Source organism: Cetorhinus maximus, chromosome 12 (assembly GCF_964194155.1).
Source record: "Cetorhinus maximus chromosome 12, sCetMax3.hap1.1, whole genome shotgun sequence".
Classification (NCBI taxonomy): Eukaryota; Metazoa; Chordata; class Chondrichthyes; order Lamniformes; family Cetorhinidae; genus Cetorhinus; species Cetorhinus maximus.
This window is the reverse complement of record NC_135890.1, coordinates 8120483-8146552: the sequence shown is the minus strand read 5'-3', so window position 1 is coordinate 8146552 and position 26070 is coordinate 8120483. Positions and strand designations below refer to the sequence as shown.

At 40.6% G+C, this 26070-nt stretch overlaps 1 protein-coding gene across 3 annotated transcripts in view; it reads left to right on the top strand.

Annotated features, from left to right (window-relative positions):
* sfmbt2 (Scm like with four mbt domains 2) overlaps positions 1–15203 on the top strand; it is a 197387-nt gene extending 182184 nt beyond the window's left edge. For all 3 annotated transcript variants that reach the window (XM_078552971.1, XM_078552973.1, XM_078552972.1), the window contains one exon: positions 12278–15203. In XM_078552971.1, coding sequence (XP_078409097.1) covers positions 12278–12418 — 141 coding nt within the window. In that variant the 3' untranslated portion in view covers positions 12419–15203. The remainder of the gene's footprint in view (positions 1–12277) is intronic.
* The last annotated feature ends 10867 nt before the right edge of the window (positions 15204–26070 follow it).

Here is a 26070-nt window from a genome sequence, read left to right as displayed (position 1 = left end):
GGGAGTGAATGTTGAAGGTGGTGGATGGGATGCCAGTCAAGCGGGCTGCTTTGTCCTGGATGGTGTTGAGTTCCTTGAGTGTTGTTGAAGCTGTACTCATCCAGGCAAGTGGAGAGTATTCCATCATACTCCTGACTTGTGCCTTGTGATGGTCAACAGGCCTTAGGAGTCGGGAAGTTAGTTATGCTCCACAGAATTCGCAGCATCTGACCTGCTCTTGTAGCCACAATATTTATATGGCTGGTCCAGCTCGGTTACTGGTCAATGGTAACCCCCCCCAGGATGTTGATTTTGGCAGATTCAGCGATGGTAATGCCATTGAAACTCGAGGAGAGATGGTTAGATTCTCTCTTGTTGGAGATGGTCATTTCCTGGCAGTTGTGTGGCGCGAATACTACTTGCCACTTATCATTTGCCCAAGAATGAATATTGTTCAGGTCTTGCTGCATTTGGACACAGACTGCTTCAGTACCTGAGGAGTCATGAATGATGCTGAACATTGTGCAATCATCTGCAAATTTCCCCACTTCTGACCTTATGATAGAGGGAAAGTCATTGATGAAGATGGTTGAGCCTATGACACTAACCTGAGGAACTTCTGCAGCGAAGTCCTGGGACTGAGATGATTGAACTCCAACAACTACAACCATCTTCCTTTGTGCTAGGCCTGACTCCAACCAATGGAGAGTTTTCCCCCTGATTCCCATTGACTTCAGTTTTGCTAGGGCTCTTTGATGCCACAATCCTTCAAATGCTGCCTTGATGTCAAGGGCAGTCACTCTCACTCCACCCCTGGAATTCAGCTCTTTTGTCTATGTTTGGAGCAAAGCTGTAATGAGGTCAGGAGCTGAGTGGCCCTGACAGAACCCAAACTGAGCGTCAGTGAGCAGGTAACTGCTAAGTGCTGCTTAATAGCACTGTCGACAACACTTTCCATCACTTTGCTGATGATCGAGAGTAGACTGATTGGGTGGTAATTGGCTGGGTTGAATAGATCCTGCTTTTTGTGGACAGGACATAGCTGGGCAATTTTCAGCATTGCCAGGTAAATGCCATTGAAACAGCTTGGCTAAGGCCGTGGGTAGTTCTGGAACACAAGTCTTCACTACTATGGCCGGAATGTTGTTGGGGCCCATAGCCTTTGCACTATCCAATGCCTTCAACAGTTTCTTGTTATCATGTGAAGTGAATCGAATTGGCTGAAGACTGGCATCTGTGATGCTGGGGACCTCAGGAGGAGGCCAAGATGGATCATCCATTCGCCACTTCTGGCTGAAGATTGTAGCAAATGCTTCAGCTTTGTGTTTTGCAATGATGTGCTGGGCTCCTCCATCATTGAGGATGGGGATATTTGTGGTGCCTCCTCCTCCAGTGAATTTTTTAATTGTCCACCACCATTCATAACTGGATGTGGCAGGACTGCAGAGCATAGAGCTGATCTTTTGGTTGTGAGATTGCTTAGCTCTGTCTATCGAATGCTTCTTCTGCTGTTTGGCATGCAAGCAATCCTGTGTTGTAGCTTCACCAGGTTGACACCTCATTTTTAGGTGTGCCTTGTACTCTGTTACTGCTGCTGGCAAGCACTCTTCATTGAACCAGTGTTGATCCTCACCTCCCACTGCCCCCGGCTTGACGGTAATGATAGAGTGGGAGTGGGGGGTGTGCTGTGACATGAGGTTACAGATTGTGTTTGTATACAATTCTGCTGCTGCTGATGGCCCACAGTGCCTCATGGGTGTCCAGCTAGATCTGTTCGAACTCTATCCCATTTAGCACAGTGATAATGCCACACAATGTGAAGACAAGACTTCATCTCCGCAAGGACTGTGCGGTGGTCACTCCTATTAATACTGTCATGGACAGATGCATCTGCGACAGGTAGATTAGTGAGGACGAGGTCAAGTAGGTTTTTCCCTTTTGTTGGTTGCCTCACCACCTGCTGCATACCCAGTGTAGCAGCCGTGTACTTTAGGGCTCAGCCAGCTCGGTCAGTAGTGGTGCTACCAAGCTACTCTTGGTGATGGACATTGAAGCCCCCCACCCAGAGTACATTCTGTGCAGTTGCCACTGTCGGTGCTTCCTCCAGGTGATGCTCAACATGGAGGAGCACTGATTCATCAGCGGTAGGTGGTAATCAGCAGGAGGTTTCCTTGCTCATGTTTGACCTGATGCCATGAGACTTCATGGGGAGAATTTTCTCCCCAGCAAGGGGTTTGGGCGGGAGCGGGCGGCGATCGGCTGCATGCCGCCATTTTACGTGGGCGGGCCAATTAAGGCCCGCCCAGCGTGACACACACCTGGAAGCGCTGAGCGCTCCCTGTGTGGACAGTGTCACATGAGCTGGGACATGTCTATGAATTGTATTTAAAATTTTTATTAATATTTTAAAACCTTCATGAAATCTCATCCCGCCCGTGGATGAGGTTTCATGAAAAATGCAAAGGCCGCCTGGGCTCTTTACCTGCCCCCCAACCTTAAGGTTGGACGGGCAGCGGTGTTTATTATTTGAACTGGAATTTTAAATGGCCTTAATAGGCCTTTGACAGTTCGGCGGGCGTGCAGCCGACTCCGAAGATCTGAACGACGCATGGTGATGTCAGGACGCATGCCTGACATCACTGGGCATCATTTTATGCATTGGCGAGCGGGGCCCGCCCCCTCTCGCCGACCCAAAGATTCTGCTCCAAGGGTTCCGGAGTCGATGTTGAGATCTCCCAGGGCAACTCCCTCCCGACTGTATATCACTGTGCGCCACCTCTGGTGGGTATGTCTTGTTCCACAGGGACGGTGATGGTGGTGCCTGGGACATTGTCTGTAAGGTATGATTCCGTGAGTATGACTACGTTAGGCTGTTGCTTGACTAGTCTGTAGGACAGCTCTCCCAATTTTGGCACAAGTCCCCAGATGTTAACAAGGAGGACTTTTCAGGGTCGACAGGACTTGGTGTACCATTGTCTTTCTCCAGTGCCTAGTTTGATGCCGGGTGGTCCGTCCGGTTTCATTCCTTTTAGACTTTGTAGCAATTTGATATAACTGAGTGGCTTGCTTGGCCATTTAAGAGACAATCACATTGCTGTGGGTCTGGAGTCACATGTTGGCAAGACCAGGTAAGGACAGCAGATTTCCTTCCCTATAAGGATCTTAGTGAGCCAGATGGATTTTTATTAGACTAGCTTTTAATTTCAGGTTTATTAATTGAATTCAAATTCCACTAGCTGCTATGGTGGGATTTGAACTCGTGTCCCCAGATCATTAGCCTGGGCCTCTGGATTACTAGTTGAGTGACATTACCACCATGCTACTGCCTCCCCCTAAATGACCTTCAAATTGGAGGTTAATAATAATATTATTGTATACTGTGACTACCAGGACCTATCCCATCCTGTATTAAAGTCAACCCAGATGAGCTCATACTTTGACAAGTCACTCTCCAAGGGCGTGCCAAATGTGATGTTTTCAGGACAATGTTACATTTGTCACAAATTCTCTTTTTCTCTGAGTAAGCCTGTGATCAGCATACAGCAATTAATGAAAGTTAGTTAATATAAACTGAAATATAGTCATTAGGTGTAAAGCGGCTGTTTACCCTTTAATGATGTTACACCAACATTATTAAAGCTATTTGTTAGAATAATAGGCAGAGTTTGTGCCAGTCGTGAATAGATTTTCTGTCATAATTTATGTGCAAATGGCTGGAAAGTCCAGATTTAATTATTGTCCTCAGAGTTATTGATCAAAATTAGTTGACTCAAAATCAGGAACTGAATAAATGGTCTAGAATACACCTATTCTGTCCACCATATCAACACTTGTTGAAAATAAAGTTGCGGTTATCTACTCCACATCTGTGAGGCTGCTTAAATGTGACTGGAGGTCTTGAAAATTATGCCCAGCCTATCGAATGCAAAAATCCTAATTAATAGAAGCTTAAATCTCTGAAGCTAAAGCCTAATGTGAACCACATTCTGTAGGGAAAATGGATGTAAAGGTAAACTCAGAGGTTTTATAAATTTGCCTTCTGTTCTTATTTGAGCACAGCAGACAATTGTACTACTTGTACAGACCAGATAAAAATAAATGAATAATTCTAATGGTCATTAAACGGAGACCTGAACAAACTCATGGGTGAGAGCTATATTACATCATAGATCAGGTCAGTATTAAAGCACTTTACTTCTACTGTAACAGAATCTTTGATTTTGGTTCTCATCAATTGAATGTTGTCAGTATAAGTCATTAGGGTTATGAAAAAGTCTCCATCTAACAGTTTTCCTATATTTAGGATTGATTTGTGACCAGTGGCACACATCAAACGGAACCGAGTGAGGTTTCCTCATAATTTACATGTATGAATATCTAAATAGGAAGAGGAATATTATTTGGTCTGTGGCACTCATTTGTCCATTGAGTGGGATATTTTCTACTTTTAGTGAGAGAAGATTTAATCTCCCAAATTTTGAAAATAAAATGAATGACAACAAATGAAAATGGCACTTCACCGCAGTCTGTTTTTCCCAGAGCACAGCAGAAGAGCACTACACACCACAGAGAATTCATCAATTCCCTCAAAGATTTCAAGATCTCAACAGAAAGACTCGCACTATGAGACACTTAATTAGTAATGCCAAGGAACTAGTAATGCCGAGGAGGAATCACTCAAAGAAAGACTGAAACTTTAAGGAAGGTTGAGAAGGGCCAGTTTCTAAGCAGAGGCCCAGCCCACAGAAATGCTCTTCAGTTGCATGCAGATTAATATATCATTGGGCCAGTTATTGATCAGAGAATATTGTAAAATGCTGGTGCTGCGTGGTTTATACACATGGGGCTGCATCTTCCGGTTGGCGAGCGGGGGACAGGGCCTGTTCGCCGACATGTAAAATGACGCAGGGTGATGTTGGGTGTGCATCCCAACGTCACCCCGCGTCATTTAGATTTTCAGTTCGGGGGTTCGGCAGCACGCCCGCCGAACTGTCAAAGGCCTATTAAGGCCATTAAAAAAGTAATTAAACTGATTAATGGGCCTGCCCGTCCAACCTTAAGGTGGGCGGGCAGGCGAAGAGCCCAGGCGGCCTTCAGAAAAAACTTGAAACCTCATCCACGGGCGGGATGAGGTTCCATGAGGGAATTAAAATTTGTATGAAATGTCTAAATAAAGGAAATTGACATGTCCCAGTGTCACATGAGGGGACATGTCAGGGATATTTTTTCTGTCTTTGATGAAACTTTGAATCTTGAGCCAATCTCCCTGCGGCAGCACTTTGCCTCAGGGAGATCTGTGCGCTGTTCCGCGCGCATGCGCAAAAGAGTGCACTCCCGGCTCAGGGAATACCCCCCCCGCCCCCCGCCCGCACGCACAGGGAGCACACAGCACTTCCGAGCGGATGTCACACTGGGCGAGCCTTAATTGGCCCGCCCACATAAAATGGCGCCGCGCCCCTTACTGGGGGTGCCGATCAGGAACCCACTCGCTCGCGCCCGCTCCCACACAATCTCCCCGACGGGGGGAACAATGCTGACCATGATGTTGGCAGATGGTCCAGATAGTTTAAAGGAGCCCAACATATGAGTTATCTTACACACAACTTGATGACCATCAATAATTGTCTGCTTTGCATTCTGACACAGACCAAATGCTTGGATCTGTTGCATATGCAGTGGTAAACTCAATTACATGGCACATAAGCACAGTAGCAGCATCTCCCATGAATATTTGTACTACTACAATGGGTGTTTTGGGAACTAAATTCCAATACAATGCCATGATAAACTCTTTGTGGAAAGATTGATACATGAGGAAGTGACTCAATGAACTTACAGATGTCCAAATGATGTCATGAATGTATGTATGGAGTAGTACAGACTTAATACCAACATAAGTGCAAATGAGTTATGTCAGCATGAAATTAATTACAGCTTGCATTTAATAGTAAAACATCCCAAGGTGCTTCACAGGAGCCTTAGCAAATAGTATTTGACAACGGGGGGTTAACAGGGCAGATGATCAAAGCATGGTCAAAAAAGGTAGGTTTTAATCCTGCTCAAATTAGAAAATTTCCACCTAAAAAAAATTGAGCTCAAAGTGACTGTATCACAGGCATTGATTCAGCTTCAATTGGCAGAGGTATCATTCCTCCTTCATCCCTTGTGCTTTGCAGCCACTTTATTTCTTTCCTTACCTCCCCAATGCCACTCTTTCTCAGAGGAAAGTGTGTAACAGAATGGTATGTCACTTAGTTCATCCATCACAAGAGAAAGCATCATAGCCAAACACAATAAATATAAAACACACTTCTTGATGCAATGTGTGATTCTCTTCTTTATATATCTTGCCATATGTACTGCTTTCTTTGAACAGCAAAAGTATCAGTTGGCCAAAATGGAGCCAAATGATACCCAGCTTTGAGTTTAAAAAGTTAGCAGATAAAAAAAAAAAGTTGTTATATGCATTAGAAAATTACAGAACTCCATTCTGGAGCTCAGTGGGAAAATCAGCACCTAACACTTTTGCCTTTGCCTAAATAGTTGCTTAGTTGTTAGTGGTTATTGTGCAGCATTGTCCTGGTCTTTCACACTTCCTTGCTTTTCTTTATCAAAGTCCACATTGAAGCTCAAGGTTGTCAATTGCAACATGTAACATATATTGGCTATTTTAACCTAACTTCTGTCAATCTAATCCGAAGCCAGTTGGTGAAGTATGAAACTAGTTATTAATACTTTATATGCTTATTCACAGAATGCAGCAATACATATGTCTGCTTCCTACTGACTAACCCAATGTCCCAGCAGTCCTTCTTTATACTGTTTTGTAAGAAAAATGAACAAATATTAACTAATTAAAGACCCCTCAAAGGGGCACTGTAACAAAATTCTAAACTTTCAAAGGAAATTTATCAAATTAAATTAAAGTATGGTTTTCATGGGTAATGATGCACTCCAGCGAGTCTCTCTTTATAATTTTTTGAGCAAAACAAATGGGCAAAATAAGGAGATAGCTCTCAAAAGTGGCAATGTAACAAAACCAAAACTCCAATGGAAACTTATCCAATTAAATCAAAATGTGTTTTTGGGGGCCGATAAAGCAATCCAGCCCCCACAGGACCCACTAGTCACGGAAGGCCTCAAGTGAAACAGTGGACCCCGCATGCTCCCTCTCCAGGGACATCCAGCTGCAAGCGCAGCCACAGAAGAGGGGCAGACAGTCGGGCCAAGCAAACCCCCTCAACCGCAGTCTCTCTTTATACTCTCTTGAGTACAGACTTGACAAGTTAACCAAATAGCCAATTCTTTAAAAAGCCAATTAAACCAATTGATAGCGCCTTTGGGACACTGTAACTAAGGAAAACAATTTAAAGGAAATTCATCTAACTAAATCAAAATGTCATTGGCCAGAATTTTTCAGTTGGCGGGCGGGCTCAGCAGGAGCAGGCGGAGGTGGTCGCAGAGCTGATCGCCGCCCGCAATCGGCTCCATACCGCCATTTTACGCGGACAGGCCAATTAAGGCCCACCCAGCGTAAGACGCGAGCTGTGGCGCTCAGCACTACCTGTACGGTCAGGGGAAGAGAGAGAGAGAGTTGGGGCCAGCAATCTTTTGCGCACATGCGCGTGAAGAGCGCTTCAATCTCCGAGGCACAGAGCGGCCTTGGAGATTGAATCGCTATTGTAGTAAATGGATTAAAAATGTATTTAGACATGTCCCATCTCATGTGACTGTGTCACATCAGATAGGACATGTCTTTAAATTTAGGAAAATTTTTAAATTTAATTAATAAGAACTTTAGGAAACCTCATCGCGCTCGTGGATGAGATTTCCTAAAAAACGTGAAGGCCACTTGGCCTTTTCGCCTGCCCACCAACCTTAAGGTTGGATAGCCAGCGTTAACAATTAAATTAATTACTTCCTTAACGGCCTTAATAAGTCATTTATATATCCGCGAGCATGTAGCTGACTCTGGCGCGCACCCGCCGATCGAAATATTGTGGGACTGCGCGATAACGCACGGCCGACGTCATCACGCGTCATTTTACGCGTTGGCATGTTGGGCCCACCCCTGCACGCTGACTGAAAAACCCTGCCCGTTTTGTGGGATGAGGAATCACTCCATCCCCCACGGCACCCACCAGTCAAGGAAGGCCCGAAGTGTGCCAATGGACACTTTCCCTTTCCAAGGACACCTGGCTGCGAACATAGCCACGGGAGAGAGGCAGACAGTCAGTACACACGAGCCACCCCCTCAACCGCAGCCTCTCTTTGTACTCTTTTGAGTAAAACAAATTTGACAAATTAACCAATTGAAAATAAACCAATTAAAAACCCCTAAGGTGCCCTGTAACTAAAGAAAAAATTAAAAGGAACCTTGCTGAATTAAATTAAAATGTCATTTTGGGGGCTGAGGAAGCACTCCAGCCCCCCGTGGTGCCCACTGGCCACGGAAGGCCTCTAACGTGCCAGTGAACACTGGGTGCTCTGTCTCTAAGGACACCCAGCTGCGAACATAGCCACGGAAGAGGGCAGACTGTCAGGCCGGCCAACCGCCCTCAACCGCAGTCTTTTATACTCTGAGAACTTAATTAAACAATGCCTTTCACCTATGTATCTTAACAATATAATTAACATACCATTAACAACTTGTTTCGAAGTTAATGGAAAATAAAACCGGGCACTGTGTAAAACAGACTGGCAATCCAGTTCTATTAGTTGTCAGGTGGGTTAATTTAAAATTAACCAATTAACTTCTAATTTTGCTGATGTCTGTGGCATATTGAAAAGCCCTTTCCTTCACTGACCAGTTGAAACACCTGAATCATTATGGTTCACTCATGTAACTCACTACACCTGTTTCTACTGTGTTACAGGGTTTAATACATAGGTTTTATTGGTCCTGGCTGCACGACTCAAAACTCCAAGCAGGCACCACTCTATCCTCCCAGTTCCCTCAAAGACTTATGCAGTGTTTGGTTCAGAATGTAAATCTCATGAATGCTTTTTGGAAATTGATCTTTTTCTTTTCATGATCACATTACTTGAAAGTCAATGTCATAATGCCTTTTGCTACTATATACATATCCTGGGCAAATCCAAGTTGCATGTCAGATTAGACAGTTGATACACTTAATAATCCTCCAGTCCAGAAGGTCATAGTTTAAAGTCCAACTTCAGGATTTGAGACATAAATAAAAATACCTGGAAAAACTCAGCAGGTCTGGCAGCATCTGCGGAGAGAAACACAGTTAACGTTTCGAGTCCGTATGACTCTTCAACAGAACTAAGTAAAAATGGAAAAGAGGTGAAACATAAGCTAGTTTAAGGGGGGTGGGACAAGTAGAGCTGGATAGAGGGCCAGTGATAGGTGGAGATAGCCAAAAGATGTCATAGACAAAAGGACAAAGAGGTGTTGAAGGTGGTGATATTATCGAAGGAATGTGCTAATTAAGGGTAGAAAGCAGGACAAGCAAGGTACAGATAGCCCTAGTGAGGGTGGGGTAAAGGGAAAGGATCAAAATAGGCTAAAAGGTAGAGATAAAACAATGGGTGGAAATACATTTTAAAATAATGGAAATAGGTGGGAAAAGAAAAATCTATATAAATTATTGGAAAAAAAAGGTGGGGGGAATCGGAAAGGGGGTGGGGATGGAGGAGAGAGTTCATGATCTAAAATTGTTGAACTCAATATTCAGTCCGGAAGGCTGTAAAGTCCCTAGTCGGAAGATGAGGTGCTGTTCCTCCAGTTTGCGTTGAGATTCACTGGAACAATGCAGCAGGCCAAGGACGGACATGTGGGCATGAGAGCAGGGTGGTGTGTTGAAATGGCAAGCGACAGGGAGGTCTGGGTCATGCTTGCAGACAGACCGAAGGTGTGCGTTTGGTCTCTCCAATGTAGAGGAAACCGCTTTGGGAGCAACGAGTGCAGTAGACTAAATTAGGATTTGAGCACTGTTGACTGATCCCTTTCAGCTGAGAGATTAAAATTGATGCTCCTTTTTGGTCAAGTAGGTGTGAAAGATCACCTGGAGCTACTTGAAGAGAAGTTGCAAATCTACTGAGCCCTCCTTCCTCAGCCAGCACAAGCCAAAAAAATTAACTGGTTACGCATCTCATTTGCTATTAGTGAGTCCTAGCTATGTGGAAAAAGTGGTTGTGATGTTTCCCTACATATCAATAGTGACTGCAATAATTGTTGTGTGCTTGGAGATGTCCTAAACTTGTGATAAGGAGCATGAGTGGTTCCCTGGACTTCAAGAAAAGAAGCAATGTGGTAAAATTCTAGTTGTCTCTGCTGCATTATCACTGACGTGTGTGTGACTGGTAGGCTGTTTCCAGTGGGATTCTGCAGTTGTATACTTAAACTTAAATAAAGGCGCATGTTTGATAAATTTACAGAAGATACAAAACTCTCTTTGTGGTTGAAAATGAAGAAGAAAGCTTAGACTGCAGTCAGATATCAATGGACTGATCAGGTGGGCAGAAAAGTGCAAATGGAATTCAATCTGGAGAAGTGTAATGGTAATGCATTTGGGAAGGGCAAACAAGACAAGGAAATGCAGATTAAATGATAGGATTCTGAGACGTATAGAGCAACAGAGGTACCTTGTCCATAGATTGCTGACAGGTAAGACGAGTAAGTAACAGTGGTTAAGAAGGCACACAGGATACTTTATTAACCGAGACATAGAATAAAAGAGCAGGGACAATATGCTAGGAATGTATAAAACATTAGTTAGGCCACAGCTAGAGGATGTTCATGCAATTCTGGTCACCACATTACAGAAAGAATGTGATTGTATTAGAGAGGGAACAGAGGAGATTTATGAGGATGTTGCCAGGACTGGAAAATTTTAACCATGAGGAAAGATCAGATAGGCTGTGGTTCTTTGTTTTGGAATAGGGGCTGAGGGGCAATTTAATTGAGGTGTACAAAATTATGAGAGGCCTAGATAATGAAAAAGGAGACAGGACTAATTTCCCATAGCAGAGAGGTCAATAACCAGGGGGCATAGATTTAAAGTAATTGGCAGAAGGATTGGAGAGGAGTTGAGAATTTTTTTTGCCCAGGGGACAGTGGGGACCTGGAACTCAATGCCTGAAAGGGTGGTAGAGGCAGAAGCTCTTATTGCATTTAAAAAGTATTTGGATATGGACGTGGAATCATGTAACGTACCTATGGACCAAGAGCTGGAAAATGGGATTAGGCTGGATAACCGGCACAGACTCAATGGGCATAATGGCCTCCTTCTGAGCCCTAAATTTCCATCATTCTATGATGCTTATGCTTCCAAATATTTTGTCATTATAGGCTGCATCAGAGAACAAATGTTTGTTTACCTGTCTTCCAATGGGAAACAGCAACATTTTCTTGAGGTCATTAAGAAGGTTTTAACAGGCCTTAACAGTCCAACATTGAGATTTCTATTCGTGTTAATGGCAGCGCATATGTTTTCTTTCAACATTGGGCAACAAGCTGAACAGTAGTAATAAAGCAGCCATTGCTGTTATCACATATAAAATCTTTGGTACATTTACTTGATTTAAAAGTTGATTATTTTTAACTAATTCTTAATCTGAAACATCTTTAAAATATATTAAAGCGTAAATCAGTGAAATCTAGTTCCAGAAGGGCTGTACATCAATAATTTCCTTTCTGTTCTCATTATAGTAAACAAAAACCTAAACTTGCTTCAGCCCATCTCTCTTTCTGGCAAAGAAATGATTTTAAGAGGTCTCCTTGTTTATTTAGTAGAACATCGTGTTCTTTTTTTCTCAAGTATGAATCACAATGCAGTGTTCACAGAACCAATGTAAACTTACTTTCAAAAAACGTGAAAGTGAGCCAAAATAAATATACATTACGATTCCTTGGCTGCAATCACGCTTGCATTACTGCCAGATGAAGCAAGGTAAGTTAATATAGTTCTTCGCTATGACATACATAGGTAATAATGCTCCTGAATGTAAATGCAATTGAAAATGGATTACTGCGCCTTTCTTGCCACTTGAATTCACATTGCTCCAGAGAGAACCCAGAACTGAAGACCAATATGTCATTTTTCAGACAGTGTGGGAGTTCTATTCAAGATGCAAAGGATATTTCATGGCAGATTAGAGCAGTTAGCCAATATTTCCATGTGTAAAAAAAAATATGAATTGAGAATCAAATTCATCTTGAATTTACAGTATGTGCAAAAGGCTCGTCTGACGAATTCTATTGCTGTTTTCCAGTTTCAATATTCTGAATTAAGTGAACTATTGGAGCATTTACTTATTTTTATTGATCCCACAGGACATTGATGGCCAAGCACTACTGCTCTTGACGCTGCCAACAGTCCAGGAATGTATGGAGCTTAAACTCGGCCCTGCTATCAAATTATGTCATCACATTGAAAGAGTGAAAATTGCTTTCTATGCACAGTACGCTAACTAACTTAATTTGTCATGATTCCTTTTAATCTATTTTGCCCAGAATCATTCCAAAATGAACACTGGACCAATGTGTTCAGGTTTAACACAACGGACAGATATTCACCTGATAACTTCCAGCCAGAGAAATGCTGTGAAATAAACCTTAGTGAGCATTTTTTTATTTGCTGCTCACATTGAGTAATTTGATCAAAATGAAGTAATAAGTTAACATAACTGTAAAAGGGCCTCTTTTACGAGAAGATGGACATACACATATTTGAATGGAATCAGTACCAATTAACATGTAACGAAGAAAGAATCAAACATGAACCACTTCAGAGATTTCTATAGAAATGAGAAAGTATCCCTTGAATGTGTATGTCAAAGTGATAACAGCAGCTATATTGTCGAAGATTCTTCATTTGACAGGCTTTCAAGACTTGCTGAGTCTTCATGCTTTAAGTCCCTATTATCTTAATAAGAGTGATAGCATGTACACAAATTGGAATCAACAGAGAAAGAACAAACCTAATCCTAGAGGTACTCGATATACTTCTGACAACAGTCCATCAATCTGCTGTGCTCTCCGGTTGAATAATCTTTCTGTACAATAATCCTGTTCACTTTGATTTGGCTGTGTTTTATATTTTGCCAGTTGATTATGAATGTTATCAACTTGAATTATAAGGAGAATGTTTAACTCCCATGGCACTGTGCTGTTTAGTTTAGGATTGGAACCAGAAAACAAGATGAAGGAGCAGTTTTACTGCCCTTTATTGTGCAGATGTATTTAAACCTATGATAAATTGCAGCCAAACAATTAATCCAATTCAAGCTCCCTGAAGTTTGAAGACATCAAGACTATCTTTAATTAGCTAGAACAAATTATTAAAACCAGAGGTTGAGTGTGAAATTTCTCTACAGGAATGCTTTGAATGATTGTCTAAAAATAAGGTTTCATACACTGGTACAATATGAATTATCTTATAAGGGAAAAATGAAAAGTTGTAAATGGCTTTACATGTAAGAAGGAAAAACAAGATTTGGAGAGGACAATGTGATCTGCCACCCTAAATTCCAACTGTTATCCCTACAGTATTGATAACTTGAATTAACTGTTACTGCGCTGCAGTGTGTAGGTATAGAGTTGCTTTCATACAAAACGTGCTACATTTTTATACATACTTTAAAACTGATTTTGCAACATTACTTTCACCTTCAACATCTAAAAAATATGTTGTAGACGTCAAGGTGAATTGAATAAACTGGTTGAATATTTGCACCATGTTCTTGGAGGAAAAAATACAGGTTCTGAATAATTTACAACAATGATTTTTAAACCTATTCATTAGAGAGACCCTACTCTCTAATAATGGCATATTCTTGGGAACTCAAACCAGCCTTGTGAAAAACATTTTGCTATTGCTGGAGAAAGAGTTTCTTATTAACACATAGCATAATATACCAGTCAGTCAACAAAAACAACACTGTAGATTGTTAAAACCACACATGAAAATTCCAGAGACATTTTTATGGACTAAGCACCCCACTTTAAAAGCCTATGCTACACAGAATATCTAGATTTTGAATACCTAGATTTCTATAATTCCATTTGCACAGTTAAAGTAAAAAAAAGTTTGCATTTATTTAGCTCCTTAAATATTGTCATAATATATCCATACTTCACACAGTGAATTGCTATTTAGATTGCAGTGACTTCTTAAATGTTTGGAACATTTTTACTCTGTAGACTGATATATAATTAAATTGTGATATATCTTATGCTCAGAGACATGAACCTTTTCTCCAGATAATCCGCCCATTTGTTTTCCATGTCCTTCTCTTTCATGCAGAAAAGTTTATTTAAAAAGAAAACATATTTGGAACAATGACAGCTATAGTGTATACCACACCTTTGCAGTCCCATAAGGACATAATTAAAAATTGCCTCGGCTTCAGATTTCTCTACCACAGGCCATTTAATTTTGAGGATAACTGTGGTGGTTACTGTCACTTGGCAACCCTTGTACTGTGCACATCAGATTGTTGAAAGGTTGAGGTTTGCTTCTTAACTCTTTATGTCTTTATGTTCAAAGACTTTTGTTTCCATAAAGGTTAGATAAGATTTAAAATTACTAGATATTTCAGCTAATCTGCTCATCCAATCCTTTACATGTGCAGTTCACATTAACACATACAACATTTGTATGCATTCAAGGAATGCATTTGGTGTTTCTGCCTAGAATCAATGCGGTAATCTTGCTAGCTAATTTTAAAGCCAGCAACTACAAGGTTGATCTGAAGCTATTAAATGACAGACTGTAGAGAGGTGGCCCCATGTTCCAGTAAACCACATGCAGACTTACCATAAATCGCAGAAATTCAATGCAACCTAAGCTTGCCTTTCCATGATGTGAAAACAAATCTTTGGATTAAAAAGTCCTGTAGCACAACAAAGTTGTGAACAAAAAGAACACCAACTCAAATCTTTACACTCTGTTTCACATTACTAGATCACTCTTTGTAGAGTAAAACCATGTTACACGTGCATCTTCTATGTGAATTCTTCAGAAGCACAAGATTGAAAATCTATTAAATTTTGTTTTTGCTGTAGTGCAGGAGATTCAGATGTATGTTAACAAAGTGTATGTGGGGTTGGGAGGTGGGAATACGAGTAACTTAGTCATTTGTTATTTTTCTCATTCCTAATGTTCTAAAATCTTTTGTGTGGTTTGTATGAGTGACAAATAAGCTTTTTATTTGGAAAAAATCATGTTGTAATAAAAATACCATGCAATGCTTTAAAATGAGATCAAGTTTTTAAGTGCGATCCTGTCCCACATATAAAAAAAATACGTTTGTCATACAGTATGTTCATTTGTTTTTTAATAATCTCATTTTTGTAACCACTAACAAATTTCAATCCTGCACTAACTGAAAAAACTGGTATACTCAAGTGTTAAGTAAACCATTCAGACTTGATGTGGCCTTGAGTTCAGATGATACATACAGTGATTCAATTGACTGAACATACAAAAGGACACTTACAAAACCAGAAGTGTTTGAAAGATATGAAGGCTGTGAACATGCTTTTGAGTTAATTTTATTATTTTTTTAAATTTAAAACATCCAGCTTGATTTTTATCAGTGAAACAGGCTTTAGTAATGATTTCTATACCTACCCAGGAGATTTGTTTCCGAAGAATTCACATTGAAAATATATTGTTTAGAAACAGTTGTATGAAAAGGAGCTAATAGTACATCGTAAAGGAGTCAGAATCTAGGGCATATACATCGGAGTAATATGGAAGTGTTCTTCACAGTATAATGTACCATTTTATACAAAGAAGGAATCCATTAAATATATTAAGAACATATACCATTTCATAGCTGCAAGGCTCTATGTTGACGAATGCTGGAGCCACATCTACAGGGGCTGCTATTTGCGTATAGAAGTGCCTCAGCAAACCTTGTGCCATTGTTACATTGGCATTGGTAAGATTGGTCTGTGGGTATGATTTGCATTTCTAGGTAATTTTGTGAAACGGGCCCTATTCATTATCTTGAAAATACAAACATTGTTGAAAACCTGGTAAAACCTCTTTCTGTATTTACAAAAAACACAGCATACTTAGAAAAACTGAGAATTGTTAGTACTAATTGGAACAAGATTAAAAATCAAATGATTTAATACCCTACTAATATATTAATGTGTAATGTATGACTTTCCTCTGTCACCATTCAGTACGGTAACAACATTCTGCCACAATGGTTTTCTATCAGAATAGGCAAATCCCTAAATTAAAGAATGTCAGCAAATGAAATAGCTGGATTTTCATGAGGTTAAAGTCAACACCACTATGCAAGAAATGTTCAGGAAGAATGCATCCATTGTAAACATTTGGAAAATTGATGAATTTCAACTGAGGACACGAAATGCGCAGCAGTGGATCAGCAGTTTTCCGTTAACCCGAATGGAAAGAATAATTGGGCAGGCATATAATGCGTGTCCAATTCACTACTGCTCACTTTATGCCCTACCAAAGTTGAACTTCACCCCATTGGTATTAAAGGTTTTGATGTACAAGTTGCTGCAGAGCAGTTATTGATTTTTGTTTATCTTGCTTCTGTATGGACTTACAGTTTGTATATGTGGTAAGAAAATTGCACATTCCATTTTAATGTGTATATGGTGTTCTATTGTTGTATTTTTTAACAGAGTACATATGTGTTTTTTTCGAGATCAGTAGAATAATGTGCAGATGACACTGAAGGTAATGTGTGGAACTGTGCATTGTATTTAGTTATCTTGCATGTTATACTGAATAGAACTGTAATAAATATTGCTATTACTGCTTAATTTCTGAAGGACAATATTATGCTTTGTAAACCTACTTGGTCTTTATACATTTTGTATATATTTTGAAGAATTAACCCTGTGCTATCTACATGTTACAGCCTTCATCAAGTATCATGCATATGTTTTCTGAAGCTCTTTAGTTCATTAAAATACAATAGTTCCATTGCCAGAATCTAATGTTTGTACAATCAAGAAAAAAAAGTGACCTATTTTGATGATATTACATTTAGTCGATTATAATTTCAGTAAGAAATGTTTCGAAAGCTTGTCAAAGGATTGTGATATATTGTAGAAAATCTTATGTAATTTTCAGTAGTGATTCATTGTGGACCAGGACAGTGGATACTATCATATTTGTAAAAAAGTTAAAACACCAAAGAATTACTGCAGTTGCTCTTTGGGCCCACTTTCTATTTTATGAATGGGCTCATTTGCATTTTCTATGACATCTTTTATTACTAATGTGTTTGTTCAGCTGTTTGGAATCTAGGATTGTCAGTGAGAAATAGCAGTGACTCAGATCTCTTTCTAGCTGAACAGACTGACGATAGGAAGGGCACAAAAAATTCTAACTATTCACAAGTAAGCACAAACACTGGTTATTTTTGCGCTATGATGATTACAACAATAAAAATTAACAGTGCTTTGATGAAAAAGCAAGAAATGTGCTGCCGTTATTAATTTGAGTTATAGGTCATAACTCCAATTGCAATGCACAGTTGTGGAGTGATGGGTTGATTATATCATGTCAGGTTAGCAATGAATTTTTGTCTTGAGTATTAAAGATGTCGAAGGCAATTGAATTGTACAAAATAAAACCATGCAGCACTTGTATAAGGGAACTGTTTGAATATAAAGATGAAAAGTTCATGTTTAAATTGCCTTGCCACTGTTTAAGCTTAGATCAAATTAATGAATTTTTACCTGATCATTTGTGCATTTAGTGCTGTGTGCTAACCCCAGGGTCTTCAGATTAGCAGCAACCAGGTTAGGTTCTTCCAGTATGTACAGATCACCTTTCCCCCCACACCGCTCCCAGTCCTCATTCCCTTTCAATCCATTTATGCAGTTTATTAGAATGCATTGTTGCTGACAACCTTCTGCTAAAACATTTCAGATACGGCACAGGCTATATGATCAGCGTGCAGCCTCTATACTTTCTCATACCTCAGAAATTCACCAGAATGTATCATTGGCTCGTAATCAAATGTTACTGTAGGTAGTACAATGTCCTTTATGCCAAAAAAAAATGGTTTCAGTTTGAACAAACCTATTGGGTCATCTGAGTTGCTGTCATTCTAAGATTGCAACTGAAAGTGATACTGTGCAACTGTGGGAAACAGTGTTTGATTTGAGCAATCATCTTATTTATATTTCACCTTCAAGTGTTGTAATTTAAGAAATATTTTGTAACTGAAAGGAATAAATCTTGAGGTAGGAAATAATCAGTAAAAACCTCATGATATGTGTAAACGTTCCTTGCAGTATGAAAATACTCTTCTGTTGTTGCTTATAAGACAGAAGCCTAAATTTTCTGACCAGTGTTATTGTAATGCTAGGAATATTAACATCAACATTGAAATAAGTCAGAATAGAAAATTGAAGCATACATTTGCATACATTGCTTGCTTGGAATTGGTACTGGGCTCAGAGCAAATATTCTGCATATTGAATAAATTCCTTTAGCTTGCAAACTAATCTGAATTTTCCTGTTTGAACTGCAATTTTTCTTCTATGTTTCCTGGTAGTTTACTGTTTTCCTTTTGTCTGCACGATGAGGTCACTGGCCCAACAAGCTTGAAGAGCGTATTCTGTATATACATTTCCATGTAAATAAATAAAACCTTTATTCAGAGCTATATTTTGTTTTTTTTGACATCACCCTTTTTACATTGCAAGACGTCTAATAAAAGTTATTAAAACAAAAAATAGAGCTTTTGTGTTAAGCTTTCATTTTTTTCTCCAAAAATCACTAAAATTGGTATCTCATAACTTAAAACTCAGATGCAAGTATGCATTTTCAATAATAATTTAAAAATGATATAATTTTGATTGGCACCTGATAACAAGTTAACACTGCAAGTTTAATTGAGGACTACATCCAAAACTTTACTGACTAGAAATTAAATCACATCATTTATAATTCTTTCCTACCAAAGTTAAGCTCTCACATCTATAATTTGCAGAGTCCAATTTCTTTCCTTACTTAAATAACACTATCACGAGTTGTACTCAAATCTATGGACATCAATGAGCTATTGAACTTTATTATTGCTGAACAAATTAGCCATTTCCCTGAGCACTCTGGGGCCAGTGGCATCTGGTGTATCTTAGCTGCATTGATCTTCCTAAAATAATTTCTGTGATTACTTCTAATGAAGCAGTTTTCGTGACAAACCTATTCTCTAAAATTGGGTCTGCAAAATCATTCTTGGAAGTGATAATGCAAAATATTTATTTAGTTCACCTCTCACAATTTTATATTCATAAATAACCTGGATTAGAGAACAAACGCTTGCATTTATATCACAGCTCTCACAGGATGACCCAGTACTTCTCAATGCCACTGAATTGCTTTTGAAGTATAATCATTGTTATGTAGACAAGAGGACCAATGTAGTCTCCTATGACTCCAGCACAATATTTAAAAAGTCATGCCATCACCACTGCAATAGCTCAATATTGTTTTCACCGATACTGACTTTATCTAGATTTTTACACTTGTTTTCTAGATAACAATGTTTCAGAGTTAATGAAATAAATGTTATAAGTTAACACTTCTACAAATACCTTCTCAATCAGGATCCAACAATGCAATGGTTATTAGAGCCAGCCATGCGACCACAGAGATATCAAGGGTTATTTTCAATGCTAGCTGCCTGCTTCTCACCTGAAAATGGTGGAGGAAGGATACTCTGCTTCTCCCCCATTAATGCCCAAACTCCACCTGATACAATTTTCACACTGGCCTGTAACTGGTTGAGGAGCACACCTACCTGCAATACGCACATGGCTGCTTAAATATGTGGATTGGGATTTTACCAGCACACTTATTGCAGTTTTCAAGCTGAAATGGGTGGAGTGTGCCCTACGTTTACTCTCCCTCTTTGTGCTTAGTGTTCAACTTTGGCCTTGTGATGGCCCCACTACCCAGTGCTCACTTTACACTTCATCATTTGAATAGAGTTGTGGGTGTGCATGTGCGAAAAGTCAATTAGAATGTTACTGATTTGTCAAGGGTCACAACCTCTTACCTCTCTGTCATAGGCCACCTCTCACTGCCTGCCAGAGTTTGCAAGTTGTGGATGGGGGGGCGGAAATCACAGACAAGTGAGGAGGTGGGCAGCCAAGAGCACCACTGATTTTTAAAATACATTTAATCAAATACATCTTGCTGGTAATATTGTCCAAAGAAGGCACATTGTACAAACATGCAAATTGTAAACAGTGTTTGGATTCTGGATCGCAAAATTAAATTCCACAGGATGTGATCCAACACTATGTAATAGTGTTAATTTATCTTTGTACTTATCCATTTCTAACCAGCATTTCATGCAGGTCTTTTTAAAACTTGTTAATCAGTGTAACATTAACTATTTTAACTGGGAGTCAATTCTACAAGTCCGACAGAAAAAGTTCTTAACATTTTATTTAAGATTTATTAATTTTATACTTGCAATCCTCTTAATCTGCACTCTTGGATCTTGCCAACTTAGCTCAAGCGCTAAAATAATGAGAGAGATCAGAGATAAAAATAAACAACTACTGCGGATGCTGGAAATCCAAAACAAAAACAGAATTACCTGGAAAAACTCAGCAGGTCTGGCAGCATCGGTGGAGAAGAAAAGAGTTGACGTTTCGAGTCCTCATGACCCTTCAACAGAACTTCCTGTTCTGTTGAAGGGTCATGAGGACTCGAAACGTCAACTCTTCTTCTCCGCCGATGCTGCCAGACCTGCTGAGTTTTTCCAGGTAATTCTGTTTCTGTTTTGAGAGAGATCAGAGCCTGGATTTTCATCCTTGAGGTGGATAGCGGGAGTCAGGAAAATGCCCGGCTCAGCCCAACTGCCTCGGGCAAAAGTGCCCACAAGAACTGAATTTTCATTGTGTAGAGGACGAGGGTGCCAGGAGTTGGACCAGCCCATCTGGGAAAAGGTTTGGAGGCAGCCACAGAGGCTGCCAGGTGCTGAGGAGGGTCACTGTGGGAATTCATCCCAGTTAAAATAAAAATGGGAAGGCCCTCCAGCCCTCACCCCTTACAACCCCAACCACTCCCCGTGCCCCATCCATGCCTCCTCATGCCCCTGATACACCCCCATGGCCCCTCATGTATCCTATGCCAAGCTCAGCTCCTCCACCCCCACGTGGCCTATCATGCCCCCTATGCCAAGCTGTGACACTTCCAAGTGTAGTAAAATGAGTTTTTTAACATAGTGGAACATTATGAATGAATGACTGTCTCTTTTAAACTTTTTTTACACATTCTGTTGTCACTATAATTGGTTCTATACTGTGTATAGTGGGCCAATGGCATGGAAACGTCACAGCTTGGCACAGGGGGCATGAGCCATGGAGGTGGGTGGAGGTGCATAGCTTGGTGGAGGGGCATACCTTAGCATAGCAGGCAAGAGGGGCCATGGGGGAGGGGGGAGTGGTGTGGAGTGGTATAGCTTGGCATGAGGGGCCTTGGGGTTGTTTGGGGGCATAGGGGTTGTTTGGAGGGCATACCTTAGCATGCGGGGGGGGGAGGGGGGGGTGGGGTGGGCAGGGGGCATGAAGAGGACCTCTTCGACTTACCTTTTAAAAGGTCCCATCATGCATCCTATGGTTCACAACACCCGAGATTCATTGAAAACCTTGCCCAACTCCATGAAAATTGCAGCGGGTTAGACATTCCCCGCAATGCAGATGGCCAGGTTGGGCTCGTGACCTGAACCAGCCTGCACCCTTAAAGACATTCCTGAAAATCGGAAACCCTGGGAATATGGTTCGGAGTTCCGGAGCCGGGTCCCAACCAGCGTTTTTAAAGGGCTGCTGTGTCATCCCACTTGGTGAAAATCCAGCCCAAGGAGAAAACATTTCACCCAGAACTCTGTGGAAGCATGGAGTTCATTGCCACAGCTAACGTGTCAGGCAAAGATGATTGTTCCTTTTAAGGAAAATCGGATACATGGCTACGCCGTGAAAGTGGGGAATTGGAATTAGTTTGTTCAATTGCGCTAGCAAAGAGCCAAGACAGACAAAATTGGCCAAATGGCCTCCCTTCTGTGAATTAAACTTCTATGCTTCACTGACTCCTCTGTCTCTTCTGCAATGAAAAAGCTTTCAGTTCTGAGTATCACTTTGTAACTTACAGTCCTAAATCAGAAAATCACCCCTCAACAACCCTTCACAGATTATATTCATAGCTCCATTAGCAATCAAATTTAACTCAACTCATTCATTTTGTGGGTTTTCATTGACCTGACATTCTTCTCCTGTAGCTGATCCCATGAGACAGAAGCGGATAGTTGAGCTTAAATTCAACTCATGAATGACATAATTTGCTTTGTGTGAATTGCAACAGTTTCCATGTTTGTGAACTATATGGTTGATATAGTAGGTCTCAGTGTTAACTCTGTACGCATGTGATGCCAGCTGGCAAATTTACACCCACTGGAACAGGAACCAATTGAGACCAGGACACACTATGCTAGTAAGAAATGAGCAGTATTGAATTGTCTGGCAACACTCATAGCTGTGGTAAAATTGATGTGTAACACCCACGTACGCACAAACATCATCCCCACCTAGCGGCTCTCCCAAGACAACTCTTGCCGTGAAACTGATGATCTTGGCATAGAATATTATTTAGTTCACCTTTCAGGTGAAAATAAAAGCTAAAAGTGCTGAGCAGCAAAGTTGTTTGAGGGGTGTGGAGGCAGAAACTGGGATCACTGAGGGAGTAGATGAAGTTTGGCAGGGCCAGGGTGTGGGGTTGGACTGCAATCTATGATACAGGCCAGGTCCTGAGCACACTTTGAGGTCTGAGAGCAGCCAGACTCGGGAACGGGGTACAAGATCTAAATAGGTATGAACAGAAATGGTGGAATCATAGATTGATAGAGTACTAGAGAACAGAAGGAGGCCATTCGGCCCATTGAGTCTGCACCGGCTCTTTTGAAAAGCAATCCAGTTAGCCTCACTCCCCTGCTCTTTCCCCATATATCCCTTCAATCTTCTCTCCTTAAAAAACGTATTTAAGAACTTTTTTCTTACTCCCTTTTGAAGGTCACTATCAAGCCTGGATCCACCACTCTTATCAATCAGTGCATTCCAAATCCTAACCACTTGTTGCCTCTGGTTCTTCAGTCAATCAGTCAATCTTCAGTAAATCTGTCTGCTCTGCTTATCAGCCTTTCAGCCATTGGGAATAGTTTTTTTCTTCTCTATCTAAACTCTTCATGATTTTAAAAACGTCAATCATATTTCCTCTTAGCCTTCTCTCCTCTAAGGAGAACAACCAGGAATGCTGAAGCATGGCAGGTCCCAACAGTGCTGGTGAGAAGGAGAAGAGTTAAGCAACGGGCAAGATGCCATCCCTTGTCAGAGACCAGGGGTGGGTCTGCGGAATGTACTTTGAGTAAAATCGAGTAGCTCCTGAAATACTGTTCAATAGTATATGTTTTTATATAGTTTGTTTTATAGTCAGGAGGAACCAGAGTTGTGACTTGACGCATAAAAATGGAATGCCCTCAAATCGTCAACAGCAAACCCAGTTTACATCCTGGACTCCAAGTCCCTAAAGGTGCATTGAAAGACTAAATATGTCAATACCGCAGTATGATTTCTGTGTCAGCTTTTACATTTTTCTGATGATAGCAGCATTTCAATCTCTGAAACGTCCTTTATAGTGCTGACATATAGTCTTTGTGAAGCAGTGATTCCTTCAGCCATTTAACATCAAAACTGCACATTAAAAAATACTGTACTGTAGGGAATATTTATTTATTCTGGCAGTTACCTCATCCTTGGCATCAGGAATCTGCTCAGAAATTATTAAAGAGTTTTCGTTATCAGGAAAGTTACGGACGCGTTAGAAAGAATCAGAATCGATGTTTTCCTCTTTCTCCTTTCTGCTGGTGTTATTTTTGGAAAAAAAAACTATTTAAATATTACCATCACAACATTGAAGGATGAATTGAGCTGATGTACTTGTCTACTTATGAAAAGGCATCGATTTGTAATAAATTGATCATCAATTGCTTCCATGTCACAAAATATATGCAGATGAGCTGGGCCATATTGTCTATCTTAAATTATCCTTTGAGGAAAACCTACCGTTCCATTATCACAACACTTAATGGTCTCTTAGGTTATTCATTTATCAAGTCAATACATAAAGAATTTATTGACATTGATTCTAAATTGTCTTTCACAAAATCCATAGAATGGTACAGCACTGGAGGAGTCCAGTTGCTCATCAGTCTCCTGCCAGCTCTTTGGTACAGCTGGCCAGTTAATCCCACATGCCTGTGGCTCAGTTGGGTAGCACTCTAACCTCAAGATTCAAGCCCTTCTTCAGGGCCTGAGTACAACAATCAAGGCTGATGCTGCGGTGCAGGAACAGGGGAGTGCTGCACAGTTGGATGTTCCGTTTTTTTCAGATAAGAATTTAAACTGAGGCCTCAACTGCCTACTTGGCCAGATGTAAAAGATCCCATGGCACTATGTCGAAGAAGATATAGTGTCTCGGTCAATATTTATTCCTCAATCAGCATCATAAAAACCAGATTATCTGGTCATTGTCAAACTACATTGGTTTGTGGGAGCTTGCTGTGTGCAAATTGGCTGCCACATTTCCTACATTACAGCAGTGACTACTCTTCAAAAGTACTTTGTTAGCTGTAAAACATTTTGAGATGCTGGTGGTCATGAAAAGCGCTATATAAATGCAAAGTCTTTTTATTTTCATATCCCTGCTCTTTCTCCATGACCCTGTGAATTATTCTGTTTCAAGTATTTTTCCAATTCTCTTGTGACTATTACCATTGAATCTGCTTCCACCACCTTTACAGGCGAGGCATTCCAAATGACAACTTGTTGTGTAAAAACTTGTTTCCTCATGTCGTCTCTGGTTCTTATGCAAATCACCTTAAACTGTGTCTTCTGCTTACCGACCCTTTCGCTGTTGGAAACCAGTTTCTCTCTATTTTCTCAATCAAAGCCATTCATAATTTTGAACATCTCTATAAAATCTCCCCTACACCTTCTCTGCTCTGAGGAGAACGACCCAACTTCTCCAATCTTTCCACGTTAACTGAAGTCCCTCATCCCTGGTACCGTCCCAGTGAATCTCTTCTGCACCCTCCCTAAGGCCTTGAGATCTTTCCTAATATGTGTTTGCCAGAATTGAACAAAATACTCCAGTTGAGGCCTAACCGGTGTATTATAAAGGTTCAGCATAATGTCCTTGCTTTTGTGCTCTCCTCCTCTATAAATAAAGCCAAGGATTCCATATGCTTTTTTAAAAACAACCTTCTCAACTTGTCCTGCTACCTTCAATAATTTGTCTACATGTACCCCCAAGACTACCTGTTCCTGCACACCCTTTATAATTGTACCATTTAGCTCATATTAGAGGGGAAATGATGGCTTAATGATAATGTCACCGAGTTAGTAATCCAGAGGCCTAGGCTAATGTTCTGGGTTCAAGCCCCACCACGGCCACTACTGAAACTTAAAAATTCAATGAATAAAATTTGGAATCTAGACTCAGTGATGGTGACCAACGAGCTATCATCCAATTGTTGTAAAAACTCATCTGGTTCACTAATGTCCTTTAGGGAAGGAAATCTGCCATCCTTTCCTGCTCTGGATTACATGTGACTTCAGCAATGTGGTTGACTCTTAACTGCAAGGGCCATTAGGAATGGGCAACAAATGTTGGCTTTGTCAGTGACACCCACATCCCATGAAGGAATAAAAAAAAGAGTCTCCCCTTCTTCCTAGCAAATGTAGCACCTCACACTTGCCTGTGTTAATTTCATCTGCCATGCGTCTGCCCATTTCACCAGCCTGTTCATGTCCCCCCGAAGTCTGTTAGTGTTTTACTCATTTCTTTTTTACTACGTGTCTGAGTTTCCCATCATCTGAACTTTGAAATTATGCTCTGTCCACCCAAAGGTCATTAATACTGCTAATATCAGAAAGAACATAGATCCTGAAATGTCAATCCTGGGTCCGAAAAGTAATTGTTCACCACTACCTTCTGTCTTCTGTCCCTTAGCCAATTTTGTATCTATGTTACTGTTCCTTTAATCCCATGGGTTTTC